This window comes from Crocodylus siamensis, chromosome 3, assembly GCF_052110815.1.
Source record: "Crocodylus siamensis isolate JL-2025a chromosome 3, ASM5211081v1, whole genome shotgun sequence".
Classification (NCBI taxonomy): Eukaryota; Metazoa; Chordata; order Crocodylia; family Crocodylidae; genus Crocodylus; species Crocodylus siamensis.
Genome location: NC_143397.1, coordinates 88,238,494 through 88,255,376, shown reverse-complemented (window position 1 = coordinate 88,255,376; position 16,883 = coordinate 88,238,494). Strand labels below are relative to the sequence as shown.

The following is a 16,883-nucleotide window of genomic DNA, read 5'->3' as shown; positions in this document are numbered from 1 at the left end:
CCAGCAGCTGCCTCACACAGGGCACGGAAATGTCCCATTAACACTGGGATCCAGCACCGGCAAAGACCGTCTGTGCCCTGGACTCTCTGCCCACCCCCACCATGGCAGCAATGTAACAGGCGTTAACATAACAGGTGTGCCATGGAAACGTTTGATTAATGTAAGCCTGCCTGGGGCTGGAAATGGTTGGGAAACACTGACCTACTTCAACCACCTGCTCAAAGGAGAACCATCCCCACCTAGATCTGTTGCCTTGTGGGGTCAGGCCAACTCTCAGGATCTCAGTATTGCACTGTTAGACAGCAGGGTGTGACACAATTGCACATATATAAACACACAAATCAATTAGGTACATACACACACGCTACCAACTCAGGCACATAAACATCCAAACCAGCCTAGGCACATGCTTTTCAACCGGTGTTGAACCAGTATCACCAATTCAAACACATACATTATACAACCCAAAAGTTAAACACAGATCACTAATTCGTATATCATGCACACAACATACACACACACACAGAGGTAAGTTCCTAATTTGGATGGTATAGTGTGTATGTGTGTGCTTGGGGTACCTGGGATACTTGGGGGAAGGTTCAGTTGAGAGAGAGAGATTTAAAGTGTAGGAAGTGAAAGTTGCCAGAACCAGGATTAGAACTGGTGAACTACAGAGAAACTGGCTGAAGAACTGAGGCTTGGATTTACTTGAGGTAGACTGGAGCTAGAAACTGAGACAGACAGCTGAGATCTGGGGGCGGGGCAGATAAGTGGTGGCAAGGAGGAAACAGCCAGGAAAGAAACTGAGGCAGAAACCTGGTTGCTCAGGGGAAAAGGAAAAGGCAGTGGGGATAAGACAGTGGCAAAGAAACAGGGGGGTTAGAGGCAGGGAGGAGCTCAGGACAGGTGTTAGAGGTGGCAGTGAGCCAGAAACAGGAGAGGGAGAAATGAGACAGAAGTTAGAGGGGCGAGGAGCAGAGATTGGAGCAGGGCCAAACCACAGTAAAGCAAAACCCAACTTAGGGGTCCAAATAACAGTTTTATTAAACAGACACACTACACAGCCCCATAAGTTATTGGTTTACACACACATACACACACACAATGGCAGTAGGAGAAAGAGGGTTGGAGTCCAAGTAGGGAAGAGAAGCAGAGTTCAAGTCCTTGGTTGAAGAGGGATAGGGGGTGATAGCTACCTATCCAGGCTGGAAAGGGGTCCTTGTCCAGTAGGTGTTGTCCAGAGGAGGGTCACCGGCAGGGCCTCCGGGTGGATAGGTGGTGTGGCATGGTGCTGGTCCAGATGGAGAGGGCGTTCCAAGGAGTCAGTTTTCACTACCCCTTTTATGGGGCAGACTACCTCTGATCTCCTATGAGGAGGGCCTGTCCAGGCAAGGTCAGCCCTGTTCCAGAGAGCTCCAGGTGTTCTTAATGAGCATGTGCAGCCTTGGCATAATAGTGGGTTGCCTCATCTTTTGTTTCCTGAATGCTGAGGGTGGTTCCAAGAGCTGGGTCGTTGGTCCAGGTATTGGTGTTGATGGTTCAGTCATTCAGAGGAAGCCATTTTTAGACCTACTGCAATTGTCTCTCAAGCATCCTCATTCATCCCCATTCATCCAGGAACCAAGTTACATAGGAGGGGTAGGTGTGAGTCATGGGTTACACAAGCGGGCCTAGGGACAGGATGGAGACTTGACAAACAAAATGGAAACGTGATGTGACTTAGGCCTACATATGTAAGGTAGCATAAATCATATAGTACCAGTGAAACAGTAATATAGAACAGTAAAAATCAATATAAACAAAATTATACAAGATAAAGGAGAAAAAACAAAACAAATACAACTTGCTACCAAAATAAAATGCTGAAGCTTATCCTATGTCTTAGATCACTTATACTTATCTATAGGGAATAGAGAGGGAAAGAAAAAGTCAGAAATGGTTGGGGAAGGGGAGGGAATGCATTTTAAAAGAAAAAAAACTGGGGGGGGGGTTTCAGCCAGGATAGTTTTTGAATGCAGAAGATGGCAACACTGTACTTGTAGTTGGCTTCCTCCAACTCACAAGACTCAAATATAGCAAGATCTGCTGAAAGTAATCCTGACTGACTGGGCAAGAGAGGCAGACATACAGTTTGTCACAGGATCATACATCTACAGAAGGGGTTGACAACCCCTGGTATGCATGCCAAACATGGCACGCAGGGCCATTTTGCTTGGCACGCCACAGCTAGCCCCAGCTCTGAGTAGCTGCTGCCAGCGACAGAGCCTGGGCTACTCCCAGCAGGGCTTGCAGTATCCCAGCTGCCTGCTGAGAGCAGCCTGGGATCCTGGCTGGCAGCAGCTCCCCAGAGCCAGAGCTGGCTGCAGCCGGGAGGCTCCAAACAGCTGTGCTGGGCTTCGGCGTCAGCTCCACACCAGCACATACAGGCAGACCTCGGAGCAGGCAGTGCAGTCAGGGCCTGAGGCAGCATAACCCTGCTCTCTCCCCAACTCCCAGCACGGAGGTGATGAGCCTGGCATAGCTGTTTGTAGCCAGCCCAGGCTCTGGGCAGTTGCAGCAAGCAGGCTGCAAACAGCTGCACCAAGCTGTGCAACTCTGGCATCAGCTCCATGCTGGCAGCAACTGCATGTGTACCTCAGAGCGGATGGCAGGGCAGCACAACCCACCCCGAGGTGACGGTGGAGTCGCTGCCAGCATGGAGCTGGTGCCAGAACTGTGCAGCCCGGTACAGCTGTTTGCAGCCTGCCTGCTGCAGCTGCCCAGAGCCCGGGCTGGCTACAAACAGCTGCACCAGGCTCATCACCTCTGTGCTGGGAGCAGTCCCAGCAGGGGAGAGACCAGGGCTGCACTGCCTCAGGCCCCTCTTCCTACCATCCACTCCGAGGCATGCCTGCACGCACCGGTGCACAGCTGATGCCAGAGCCCAGAGCCCAGCACAGCTGTTTGGAGCCTCCCAGCTGCAGCCGGTCCCAGCTCTGGGGAACTGTTGCCAGCCAGGATCCCGGGCTGCTCCCAGCAGCCAGCTGGGACACTACAAGCCTTGCTGGAAGCAGCCCGGGCTCCAGCAGCTACTGGCAGCCACAGAGCCGGTGTAGCTGCTGGCAGCCACAGAGCCCAGGCTGTGGGGCTGGGCTTTGGGTGGGGGCAAGGGGCAGTAGGGCTGTGGGGCAGGGGCTTTGGGTGGGGGGCACAGGGCAAAAGCAGGCCATTCTGCCATGTACCCCTTGCCCTCATCTTGTTTTTCTGCCATGCCAGCACTCCGGCACCTTCCGAGGTAGGCATTGTGGTGTTTTTCAGCACTCCGGCCAAAAAACATTGACTACCCCTGATCTACAGGGTGCAGAGCAGTACCATGCAGGGCTGCATGGGCTAGCTCTCTGCAGATTAGCTCTGGAATCAGAATCAATATACCCACATTAGCAAAGCACTACACTGGACCCAATGTACTTTCCTACCCAGGGGAGCTAAATAGCTCCCCTGCTATTTTACAGGGGAGCTGTACAACATAGCTAACAGCTTCTTGTTCTAGAATTAACATGTGCAGAACTACCCCATATCTTGGCCCACAGACGCTGCTAGTTCTTCCAGCCTAATACTACTAATTTCCTCCCACTTAAGACACTTGAAGGGGAGAAGCAACTGTTATTAGGCAAAGGGTCGCAAATTTAAAACTGCCAAGTTAATCACACCTGAGAAGGCATCCTGGGACTAGAGGTGACTGAGCATTTTATTCCAGTTCTGACTGAAGTTTTATGTCACTTTTGTCCAAATCAGAGCAAAGAAGCAAAACCTCAAAATATTTCGTGAAAGTGAAAAAATCCTTAACATTATATTTCAGAAACATATTTTTGCAAGGGAACATTTCGGCATTTTAGAAACAAAACATGCTCTTCCACAATCCTGAAAGCCCTGGATTTGTGCTCTCTATCAAAAGTTCCATCAAAACCAACATGCTCCTGTGAAACACTACAGTTTTGATAACAAGCATTTTCATTTAGGAAAGGTGCTCCACCTGAAAATTTCCTAGCTGGGATATACAGCCAAAACTATTTACGATGCCCACAGCTAATGAGGGCAGCCATTTAAATCATACAAACAGCACAAGCCATCTACCATCTCCCATTGAGCTCAATATTAAAAGGCATTGCTTAAGCCACATTAAGCATGCCGGCTAGTTCATGCAAACACAGCATGTGCTCAACTGTTCACACTTTGTTATACCTCCTGACAGAACAAATACCTTGCCATTCATATGGCTGGCAGACTCAATTAATCAATCAGCTGCTAGTCAGTTTCTCTGCTAATAGTAGCCTTGAAACTGAAGACTATTATTGCCTCTGTAAAATTGACTAGCAGCCATCAATTTCAGCACTCTTCTCCTTCGCAGTGTATCTGTTTCTGTAGCCATGAAGCAGAGACTGCTACCTAACACTGACAGCACTAAGGACGGTCCAAAAGTTGTAACTGTCTACTGAGCCCATCAGACAAATAGCTGTTTCCCAACTAAGGTTGCTGTAAGTAGCTCAGACCGTTTTAGGGGAGGAGTTAATAAGGGCAGGGGCATGCAGGCAACAGATCACAGCTCTGCCCTGGCTCCGGACCATGATGTCACCACCGCAAGATCCCAGCCACGGAGCAGCTCCCCACCCAGCCACACGCCCTGCCAGCGCTGGTCTCCATGGAAACCCTGGCCCCCTGAACTGCTGGTGCCAAGGCCTCCATGGAAACCGGCTGCAGCAACACGGATAGGGGCTGCTGGGAAAATAGAGTCTGGGTGCCGGATGGATCTGTCATTTTGTCCCCCCTGGCATAGAACATAACTACTTAACAGAACACAGCAATATTAGCAACTTGGAGCAAGAATTGAAGAATACCATACCCATTTGAAACTCCAGAAGCAGTGAAGGTAGATGGGAATGTAACTCAACAAAATGGATGAGTAGACTATACTTGAGATAGATATATCTATATATAGAGATATCTATAGGCATTAAACATGCTTCTACTTCCAACTTTCTTTTCATTGTGTGGGGAACTATGAAATAATTAATCCATAAACAAATTTACATTAAAACTGTATTCATTTTAAACAGTCTTATTTTCTTGAAGACAAGTCTATATAGATGGTTAAAAGGTTAGAACCTACATATTTGGAGTGAAATGAAGAGAACAGGAACGTTGGTACTATAAATTTCATCCTATTGATATACATATTCCAAAAAATTGCATACAAATTAAACAAAATTTGAACTAAGAGGGTGCAAATTTTACAATAGATTAACCAGTCCTCATTAATTCCAGGAGTGGGATTCCAATTGCCAATTAAGAAGTCTTATTCAGATTTATTTTAATTCATTTCCAAAGTGGATGTAGACAATTTGCTCAAATGGATGTAGGCTCGTTTGGTCAAGAATAAGAGCACCCATTCTAGAACTATCCAGAAATAATTCTGAATGGGCAAGACCTAAAACTACATAAATGAAGATTCAATACTCCTTGGTACAGCATACTAGAGTTGGTTTCTTAAGAGGAAGGAACAATGAAAAATTTTTTCATCAGAAATTGTCTACTGTTGGTTTCTTATCTCCTCTATGAACTAACATGCACCACCAGCATGCACCACCCACCCCCATTTTCAACCATGACACCAAAGTTAGGTGGAACTCTGAGGGTACGCAAGACGTCTCTGGGGGATACACAGGAGAAACTGTGTAATGGCAAATTTAATTTTCATTATAATAATTGGCATTTAAGGAGGTAAAATACAAAACATATGCTGTTAAGGGTTACGTGGGCTAGTACATCTGGAAAGGGGGACACAATAAGAAAAAGTCTGGAAACCTCTGCTGTAGTCTCTAGAGGACAGGATAAGCATTCAAGTTTATCTAGAAATATTAGAAAACTGGCCTGAAAAAAAGATTAACGGAACAGAAAAAGGGCAAGCACGAAGAACAGAATCAAAACTTTTATTACAAACTATTAAAAATGTTGAACTTAGGAAAGTTCAAAGTATGGGATGCCTAACTAGACTACAGTACTACAGAAAAGATTCTGGGACCACAATGGATTACAAGGCAAATGAGCTGACAGTGATATATTACTGCAAAAAGTTAATAGTATATTGGAATGAATTAGTAAAAGTATTGTATGCAAGTCATGAAAAGTGATTCTTCTGCTGTATTCAACGTTGCTAAGGTCTCACCTGTAATACCAGGTCCAGCTTGAGACATTACACTTAGGCAGAAAAAAACAACAAAAATAATCAGAGGTCTGGAAAGTATTACATAAGGGGGTGGGGAGGGAAAGGAGTGGGAGAAGGAATTTGACAAAGAATCTTCCAATTAAAAAAAAGCAAGAGAGTTGTTATAAAGAGGATGTCAATCAATTGTTCTTCATGTCCACAGGGGATGGGACAAAACAACGGGCTTAAATTGCAAGAAAGAAGATTTAGGTTGGATATTAGGAAGAACTATATAACTATAAGGATGGTTAGGTACTGGAACAAATAACCCCAAAGAGGTTGTGGTTATGTCTGTCAATGGAAAATTTTAAGTGCAGATTAAACAAACATTTGCCTGAAATGGTTTACACAGGGATAATTCTGCCTAAAATAGTGGGTCAGACTAAATGACTTGGTGGTCCCTTTCAGCTCTATGACTAAGATAGACAGATTTAAATACCTGTCTCTTTAAATTTATGAGTGGATGAGTATTAAGTAAAAGAACATTCTAAGGGATCCACTGGGAAAAGAGAAATCACTATTTATAATGACTGATGGTCTTTTTTTTTTTGATTGATTTGAGTGGTGTTGAATAGTGCTGTAGACAAGAGAGATGGGTACATCCATTCTGTTTTAACAAGAAGTTCTAACATGTTCTAACCAACAAATTAACTTTAAAAGATCACTGCTGTATGTAGTTCATACAAGAAGTGCTTTCTTTCTGGCCTTTTGCTCTGCTGGGGTGGGGAAATGTTTGGCTGAAACAGTCCTACTGAAAGCTAAATGTGTATTAGCTGTAAGTCCATAGCTATCCCATATCAAAAAACCTTTTTTCCATTGACCTCACTACAGTTACAATTGGCTCAACAAGGGAGCAATACAAGTATATTTACTCTAAAAAACAGAATGAGTACATAGTCTGAAGTGGAAAAATTCTCCAAAGCACAAATGGGAGTTAGATGCTTAACTATCATTTGTGTTTTTGAATGACCATATTTTATGTATCCCAACACCAAGTTACATTATCCATGTGATTTAGAAACTCTACGCATACTGCTTATTTTCACTGTTCTTTTTTTGCATTATGAAAGTAATTGAAGTTAAATGACTCAGGTTGATGTATAATAAGATATAACTCAGTTTTAGTAATACTGTAACTCCTGCTCAGCCAGCAAGTTAATAGAGCAGTCTTCTCTCAGGATATTTTTCCCACTGTATGTTCATGGCAGTAGAAAGCTCAGTGAATTTTAAGTACTTGAATACTCTGAATGCTTTTGAATGCTTCTTTCCCCCCAACATCTCTAGACAACCTTTGTCACTATAATCATCTCCACAGACCCTCCAACTCTCTTCTCCTATGCAACCAAGTTTTGCAGAAAGCCAGGATTTCAAAAGGCATCTCCTACACCAAAGGGACATACGATGGGGTAGGCATTAATGCTGCTTGACCCAACACCAGCTTTCACTAGGTATAAAAAGGATTCTCTCGGTGCAGGTATGACAGCCTGATAGTCACAACGGCCTGACAAGATCTGACCAGCAAAGTTCTGTAAAATGATGCCATGGAATGGAAAGAACATGCTGGAAAACTAGTGCCTAACCTACCCCCAAGGTCAAACCCCTACTCCCAGCCCAGCCCAAAGCCACTTGCTGTGGGGAGATCTTACATTACTAACACTTTGATAATACCAAACAGAACAGATTCAAGATCATGTGTGATCTAGGGCAGCGGGGACAAATTCTTTTGGCAGGCATGCCACAAACTATCCTGGCACCCTCCCCAAAGATGCTCTGCCTGTCTGTGTCCTCCCTGATCCAACATATATCACCCAGAGGTTGCCTGTATCACTTGGGCTGCAGGTTTTGTCCAGCCTGGTCTGACAGAACCCAAAGTTACCAGCATGGAGTCTGTGATCCCCAAACACCAACTTCAGTAGCTAGGACATTGTGTGCAAAGCCCTGATTCTTGACTCCCAAAACCAGCGCTTTACTTCCAGCTTGGTAACAGCCTGAGATCTTGTGGGCAGAGGAAATGCTACAAGGATACACTGAAGGCACACCTTAAGAAAACAGACAGTGACATCAAGTCACAGACAGAAGTTTAGGTTAGATAATAGGAAAAACTCTCTCACCAGGAAGCACTGGAACAGATTACCCAGAGAGGTGGTAGAAGCTCCATCCTTGGAGGTTTTTTAAGACCTAGATAGACAAAGCTTTACCTGGGATGATCTAGTTGGGGATGGTTCTGCTTTGAGAAGGGAGTTGGAGTAGATCTGCAGCTCCCAACCACCAGGCCACAGCCCGGTACCAGGCTGCAACAGGTTGGCTGTGGGGCCATGGTACAAACCCCTGCTTGGAGCCCCGTGCGTCCAGCTAGGCAAGCAGCTTCCGGGGTCACAGCTGAGCTTCCGGAGTTAAAGCTGGGCGGCAGGGGAGCCCCAGGAGGGAGGCAGCTAACTATGCGCTCCCTGTCCCGCTCCTGCCAGGCCACGGTAAAAAAAAGGTTGGGAACCACTGGACTAGATGAATTCCTGAGGTCCCTTGGAATTCTAATTGTTCGGACTGGTGCCTACTTCCAAGGCTATATGGCTATCGTACGCAAGCACAGCTGAATTCCTCTATTCATGGCTTTGGTTTTTTGGGGTTTGTGCAGAACTCGGGTACCGCTTCATGAACACTAGGTGTTCCATACAGCTTCAAAGTAGCGGTGGTGGAACGCAAGTTGATGTAAAGAGATGTATCATGAAACACCATCAACAGTGCTGCAGAGGTTCAGCATCTCCTGGTCTTAAACCCTAGTGGGCACCCAACCACTCTCTCTCATGTGCTTTACAGCAAACATGTGAAGGTGAATCTACTCAGATCCATCCCATCTTTTAATCACAGCCTCCCATAGTCCAGTCTGAAAGAAGGAGGACAGGCCTCTCTGCTCCCACTGGCCCATGAACAACTATAAACCAAGCTGCAGCCAAGCCTGGGGATTTTTGACTGGGGTGTGCCTATGCTCCAAGGAGTTCCTAGCTAAAACAGGGGTTCTCAGCCTTTTTTGTATCACAACCCTTTTGTAAACATTGATGGACAGTCCTGACCCAGTGCCTCCCACCCCAGACATGGTGGAAATCGCCCTCCAAGGTAGGGCTGCCACCCCCCTGGTGGACGAGAAGCAGCAGTGGTGCACAACCTTTTCCCTGGCAGGCTAGATGGAGACCATTCTTCTAACCACGCGCTGGATCTGGCCAGTGGTCCCCATCCCTGCAAGGGGTGCCTGAGGCACGGGCAAGGGCAAGCCAGCCCTACGGGGGAAGGGCGTGGCCTGGCCCAACCTCTCACTGCGCATGCTCCACGCCCAACGGGGCAGTGTTGCGACCGGGAATGCCCCATCATTCCGTAGGTGCTGCCGCCAGCGACAGGACGGGACGGTGGCGGCCACTCGGCAGGCTCCGACATGCTGCTCCCGCCTCGATACCTGGCACTGGCGCAGCTCCTCCTCCAATTCCTCGATCCGCGACGCCGCCGCCGGTTCCTTGCATGTCGAAGCCATCTCCCTTGGGGAAGTCGCTCCCTGCCTCGCGCAGGAAGGAGGCGGGCACGGCGCGCCCGTCCGCGCTGGGGGACCCGAGCCCAAGAGCCGTGCCGTGAACCAAGACACAAAACTTTATTTCTTTCGTTTCCTCTGCGGGCGGTGCCGGCAACTGCAGGGAGAAGGACGCGCGGCGTGGTGACGTCAGCGCAACCGGCAACGGGGAAGGGGTGGGGAGAATAAGGTTTGAATTCACCCGCCCGGGTGTAAGCATGCACATTTCCCCACCACGCTTCGCGCTGCGGGCCCGCCACTTCCCGCGAGGGGGTGGGGCCACAGGCGCTTACATGGCCGAGGCGGCTGCGCGCGCACTCGGCCGAGCTGGGACTGCACCAGGCGCGTGGCGGGACTGTGGTATGGGTTCAGCGCCTGGGCTGGCTGCGTCCCAGGCCTGGGGAAGTGGGGGCCAGAGCCAGCACTGGGGGTGCAGGCAAGAGGCCTGGGGAAGTGGGGGCCAGAGACAGCACTGGGGGTGCAAGCAAGAGGCAGCAGTGTTTGTAGCCTTCAGTGCCCCTGGCTGCCTGGATCAGGGGGCTGGAATGAGGTCCCTCAGGCCAGCACCTGGCTGAGGCAGGGTCAGCCCTGTCCAGCCAGCCCTGGGATTCATCCCCTGATCTCTGTAAAACTACTGCCAGTTGCCGCTCACACAACACAGTACCCAGGCCTACCACAGGAAGAAGATGGGGGCTGTGGTGGCCAATGCCCTGCTTCTGTGAAATGCAGACAAATAAGTGTTAGACTGTTAATAGATATGAACAGCTTTTTACAGAAGCTGGATGTTAGTGGCTATGGTCTCCCTGCTGAAGAGATCCCAGGTAGAGGGCCAGGCCCCCTACTACAGAAGGAGGCAAAGCACCCACAGTCCATACCAGTCCCACCAGCAGGTAAACTTCCTTCCTGGGCCCAAGTCTGACTCCCAAGTGGAGGGACAAGACCCTCTAGAACAGCGTTTTTCAACCTGTGGGTTGCAAGAATATATGAAAGGGTCACAAACTTCAAAAATGGATTCTCCTTTAAAGGAGAAAAATGTGGGAAACTGACTTTTCCTTGCAGGTGGCAGAGCTCCAGCCTGCAGGGGGTTGCTTCAGGTCCTCCCCCATGCCCCACACACGGGAAGCTGGGGGTGGGGGGCAGTAGGTTGGGAATGTGAGGGGTACTGGGTTGGGACTGGTCATCAGTGTTTACAGATGGGTCCTGGTACAAAAAAGGCTGAGAACCACTGCGCTATAAACAGCCGGGCAAAATGGCAGCTACACTCTATTTCCAAGCAGCCCGTGGCCACCTCACAGCAGACTATTTCCACGGAGACCCCAGGAGCAGCAAGGTTATGACAGTGTGGGGCCAGAGTTTCCATGGAGACAAGCCCAAGCAGCGCTGGCAAGGCATGTGGCTAGGTGGGGAGCTGCTCTAGGGCGGGCGCCAACATCTTGCAGCAGTGACCACATGGGTTGGAGCCAGGGCGGAGCCTGTGCTGCCTGCACACCTCTGCCTGGAGCATGCAGGCAGCAGGTTACAGCTCTACCTAGGCTCCAGCCCACTCTGTCACTGCCACAAAGTCCCAGCCCTGGAACAGCTCCCTGCCTAACCACTTGGGTTAGTCACTGTGGAAACCCTAGCCCCTTGCTGTTGCAGCCCTGCTGCTCCTGGGGTCTCCAGGAAAACCACCTGTCTGATCTGACCTGGAGGTCAGACTGCCTGCCCCTACTCTATAACTAGGCACCTCTGGGTTTAAATCCTAGAAAGACCATGGACACACCCTAGTCAAAATCCCCAGCCTTGGCTGCAGCTTGGTTTACAGCCTTCCACCACCATTTCAAGCTTAAAAGGTCCAGTATTTCTAGTGGTTTTGTCTGAGAACAGTATCAGATCAGACCTTGAATGAAGGTATTTCCCCTTTCTCTCTCTTGTTCCAACTGACTGTTTTTTCATCACCCATATATCCTGTAATGATACATTTGTACCTGTTTTCAGTACTTTAATAGACTATTTTTTGTCATATTTCTTTGTAGTAAGTGGTACTTTCAATAATCCTTTAAGCCTACGCCTGATTCTGGAATAATGAGAGAGTCAGCATCTTTGATTAGTATGATTTTGTCCATCTCTCTCAAAACGTGTCATCCCAGAGCACTAATATATAGTTATTACATGCATATGAACATCAGCATATTCAGGATTCAGCCAGGTCCACTCAAATGTTCATTTGCTGTGAATTTTTTTTTGTCTCCCTGGTCCTGTCGGGTAAGGGGAGAACAAAACATTATGGAATATTGGAAGTTCCCCTATCATGCTCCCTACAGTGTAGACATGTACAGAACACTGACGCCCTTCAAAATGGTATCTACTTCAAATAGGTTCTGTTTTGCAGGGCTTCAGCTGTTTATGGAACAGTGCAAAAGGCATGTACAGCTGGCCATTAGGTCTGTGCAAAACAGCACCATTTTGTTTCAATGTATATTTTGCCATTTTGAAAGGACAGTGTTTCATTTAGTTTCGAAGCACTGTTCTGTTTGATCAAAACTGTTTTGCTGTTTTGACGTATTTCAACATTTTGCCCACAGGCTATAATGGAAAAACATTAAAATGCCTAAAACTTTGTCATTTCTTGCCTGATTCAGATAAAAGTTGCAGGTATGGTAACCCCTTCTGCGGGCATGAAGCCTGCCAAGACTCAAGGAGATAGGTGCAGTTTCAAAGACACCTTTCCACCTCAAACACTTCAAAGTAAAACTCGTGAAACTTGCTGGCAGCCTCCTGTTATCCGGCACGCAGATCCGGGGGCCCACACCCCCAGGAGGAGTCTGGCACAGCCCTGCAGCCCTCCCGGGGGTGCAGGCCCCCAGACCTGCATGCCAGATGAGTGGAGGCTGCTGCAGCCAGCTGGGACCAGCACTGGGCACAGCCTGCACCCAGCTCTGGGAAGATTCCTTCCACTGGCCCCAGGTAGCAGTGGCAGCCTCCTGTCATACAGCACACAGATCCAGGGGCCCATACCCCCAGGAAGTTCTGCGGGGCTGTGCCCACCTCCTTGGGGGTACAGGCCCCCGGATTAGCACACCAGATGAGAAGAGGCTACCGCTGCTGCCTGGGACCAGCACTGTGCATGGACAGCGGCCTCATGTCTCCGGGGGTTAAGGACTGTGGGATAGAATAAAGCAATCCAGGACCCTAAGTGCACCTTTTCAAGGGTGCACCTGTGGCCTACCACCACTTGGAAGATTAGTGACAGAAGGATACATTCTTAGTGAGAAAAAAGATTCCTCCTTGTCTCAGGAGCAGCAGAGGTCATAGCAGGATTCTGAGCTGCCTTCTGAAGAGAGATACAACTGCAAAAAGCCTCTTGAGTGCTTACCAAAATCACTGGGGTGTATCTATGGTACTCAGGAAGGCAGATTTAGCCCACTGCACTTTTTTCCTCTTACTACCCACAATCCTCTGCTGGTAGGGGAATATTGATAGGGATTCCTAGAGCAGAAAAACTGTTTTAAAACACCAATAAGATGAACAGAATAGATTTCACCCTCAGAGCTGTTCATCACGCTGTCTGAAGACTCAGGCAGACCTTGCATAGGGAAATCTAGCTAGTATTTTCTCCAGAGCCACAAAAGCTGGATTCTTCTTTTAGATCACTTCTCAGAATTTCACATAGTCATGTAACTCACAAGTTGAATCCTTAAAGGTTGTTCCATAGGTAAATGCACCCTACAGGGGGAAGGAGAGGGTTAATAACCTTTCCTGGATCTGAGGCTGAAGCTGGGCCTACCCCACAACACCTGCCAGCAATATCAGGCCTGGAGGGAGGGGACCAGCAGCTGGAGGTAATTAAAAGGAGGAAGCAGAATTCAAAGTTTGGCTGTTCTGGCAAAAGAAGCTTGAGTCTGTGCTCCAGTGAGCCTGTGAGGTGGGCTTAGTGGCCAAGCCCTGGGAGTGGATTTTATGTTGTCTTTATTAAGAAATGAATAATAAGTCAAGCCCCAGGAAGGAGATGGATTTTTTGACCCTACATGTGGTGTGTAGACTGTGTCATTGAATAACTGGAAAAGTCACCAGCTTATAGAGTATTTGTTCAAAAAATTAAAAGTACTGGAAGGGTGTGAGGAATACATGACCACCCAGGTTCAATGCACAGTAAATGATGCCCTTCTCAACTCTAGGAGTGGCAGCTGGAAGGGACAGCAGAGTCTAAGACCACCCAGGCTTTGTGCGTTGTCCAGAGAACACAGATGAAACCCTCCCTAGCCCTAGGGATGGCAGCTGGGAACACTCACCCACGCATCCCTCACCCTTACCAGTCCATTATATACACACACATGCGTGTAACATGTAACCCACAACCACACACCGGAGCCCCACAGGGCACCCATCCCTAATGCTACCGATCAGCTTTACTGACATCGGTCTGTTTTGAGATTTATGCTGGAATGAACTGGTGCCAAATTTGGTGATTGGCCCAGCAGTAATAATCCTATCAAGAAAAAAGCCGGTAGTGGAGGGAAAAAGCTATAAGTAATTGGTTTTGAAATTCATGTTTGTAGAGTGATACATTTAGTCACTGCTTCCTTTGAGCAGCCTTCACAAATCTGGTTTCTGTGATCTGTCCCATTAGGAACACTGAGTGAGAGCACTTAGTGATGGTTCTTTCTACCTTCAATTCAAGTGATTTTTTTTTTGTCTGCAAAGTGCCCTTCTGGCACGGGATGATATAAAGTTGCTCAAGTTTTGTGTTATTTAGCTCATTTTGTATGATCAGGACATCGTTCTGGGAAATGAAAAAATATCTTTTTGCTTTTCCTGTTACTTCAAGTAATGCACTGTTAGGCTAAGTATCATAGTCTGACTTCTGTTTAGCACCAACCTGAATGGTCCTGGAGGGACAGCCAGCAAGTGGCCTTGTTTAGTCTGAATGAATCTAGCACACTCAGTTCAGCGGTACGGTACTGATCTTGTAAGATGCTATGTCCTAGCATATCTTATTGGCACCTGTGGACCAGAAAGCATGTTATTTGACTGGCAATGGATTAAGGAATAGGTACTACAAACCTACTCTTGAGGGGCATTTCTTCTTTCATTTTTAAGTACATTTCTAACCCTAAAAGCTGAAAGAAAAGTTTAAAAAAACAGATCCAGCAAAACTGATCCAATGATGTCTGCCTAAGTGTACAGGCAATCTAAAACAATAGCTCAAGAAGGGCAAATTAGTTTTCCTACTGTCACACCTGCTGTTCTGGAGGTACAGAGCCTCCTGCTGTCTTTTGCAGGGTAGGAGAGCCTTATGTCACTCTACTTCTCTGAGAGGTAAGGGGGAACCCCTGATGATACTATATATATACATTTTGAGTAAAGACAGTAAAACTGGGTCATGAGATAGAGCTTCAGTGCAAGACCTTTTCTAGGGATGCCCAGGAAAAAAGGATTCCCAGGTCCTGTGTCTAACATTGGTATAGTTAAGGAAAAAATAGTTTAGGTGTTGCCTTTAAAACTTGTAGTATTTTACTAAGCAACCTCGGCCTGAAAATTTCCAGCATTATCCAAAGCGGACAAGTATAGCTATTCCCATTTTACATGAAGAAACCAAGGGTGTGTACAGATGTTACACACAAAATTTGGGAAGTTAAATTGGGTAAAAATGGCTGTCTGATCTAACTCAGTGATTAGAGCTGTGCCAGGAGCCCGATATAAGCTAGTGGATCCACAAAGAAGGTTGGTTGGGTCCAGGGAGGCTGGTGCAATTGGGGCAGGAGGTGGTTAGTGGGGTCACGGGGGGTGAAGGATTGGGGATGCTAGCAGGAGCACAGGAAGATTGGTTGGTGTGGGGAGAAGGTTTCTATCTGGGTGTAGAGGGCTTTAGGAGAGGGACTAAAAATAGCCTGCTGGGGGAGAAGGAGGAGGGAAACCCCCTAGGGCTGAGGTAAGCAGCTGTGGTTTCCCAGATATTTGGTTAGATCAGTTTAACCCATGCCTGATCTAACTTAGTGCTCCTCTCAGGTGAGCTAAATTAAATCATGCCTGTCATTTTTTGCCTGCTCCTAACCTTCAGGGAATGTCTGTACAGTTTGGCATTTTGGCACTTAGATCGACCTATCTCGGGATCTACATGTTAGAGCCGCATGTGGGTGAACTAGATTAGATCGGGTGGCCATGTTTTTGCCTGATCAAACCTCCCAAACATCTAAGTGTAACTTCTGTATGCATTCCAGGGACCAGCAGGGTTAAGTGATTTACCCAAGGTCACACAACAATAGGCCTGATCTAGCTACATTGATTCAATTGGGAATTAGGCACCAAATCATGACTGCGCTGGGAGCAGAGCCAAGACCTAGGATTGTCAGCCCTTTGTTCTGGCAGTTCCACCACTTTTCAAACCACCACAAAACAAACTAACAAACAAGGACAACATTTTCAAGTGCCCGGTTAGCCAAATATTTTACAACAGTCTCAAACATTTTCTACAGTTTGCTGGTAGTAACAAATTACCTATATTATTAAGATAATATGCATAATATTTGACATGTAATAGTTTTTTTAAAGAAAAAAAATTCTTTGCTCCTAGCTTAAAGCAAATTTTATTTAATATCCTAATATGTGATCCATTTTGACTGAGCTGTTTTGCTGTGTTTTCTTCACTTCATATTTTAAACGTAATTCCACTGTTTTTTAGTCTTTGTTAATTATGATATTTGACCTTATTGCTATTTACTATACTTGAAATGGTTGATTCAGAAACTACTTCGGTGAGCAAGCAAGATACTATTTTTATTATCTGCTCACATTATCAAAGTAGCTAAAAAGTTACTGGGAGGCTACTTTATACTGCCGTTTTTCAGCTGCTAAGACTGTTCCCAAAAGCAGTACTTGCTATAAATTCCTAGCCCTGGTGAATTCAAAATAGATACTGCACATTGCATTCTAGGGTGGTACTGCACAGTCAGCCCAATATGAACTTTTCTTGCAGCCTAAACTCCATCATCACAGTGGGATTTAACTGATTCAGGTCAGTATGATTGGGCGCTCATGTATTTTGGCAGAAATGCAAAGTTGTAACTTTGAACTTTCCTGTCCTACTGTGGTTGAGTTTAGAGTAACAAT

General features: G+C 47.0%; 1 protein-coding gene across 2 annotated transcripts in view; it reads right to left on the bottom strand.

Moving 5' to 3' along the window:
• CNTLN (centlein) overlaps nt 1-10,086 on the bottom strand; it is a 377,819-nt gene extending 367,733 nt beyond the window's left edge. For both annotated transcript variants that reach the window (XM_090038766.1, XM_090038767.1), the window contains exon 1: nt 9,687-10,086. In XM_090038766.1, the coding sequence (XP_089894892.1) occupies nt 9,687-9,761 (75 nt within the window). In that variant the 5' untranslated portion in view covers nt 9,762-10,086. The remainder of the gene's footprint in view (nt 1-9,686) is intronic.
• Between the last annotated feature and the right edge of the window lie 6,797 nt (nt 10,087-16,883).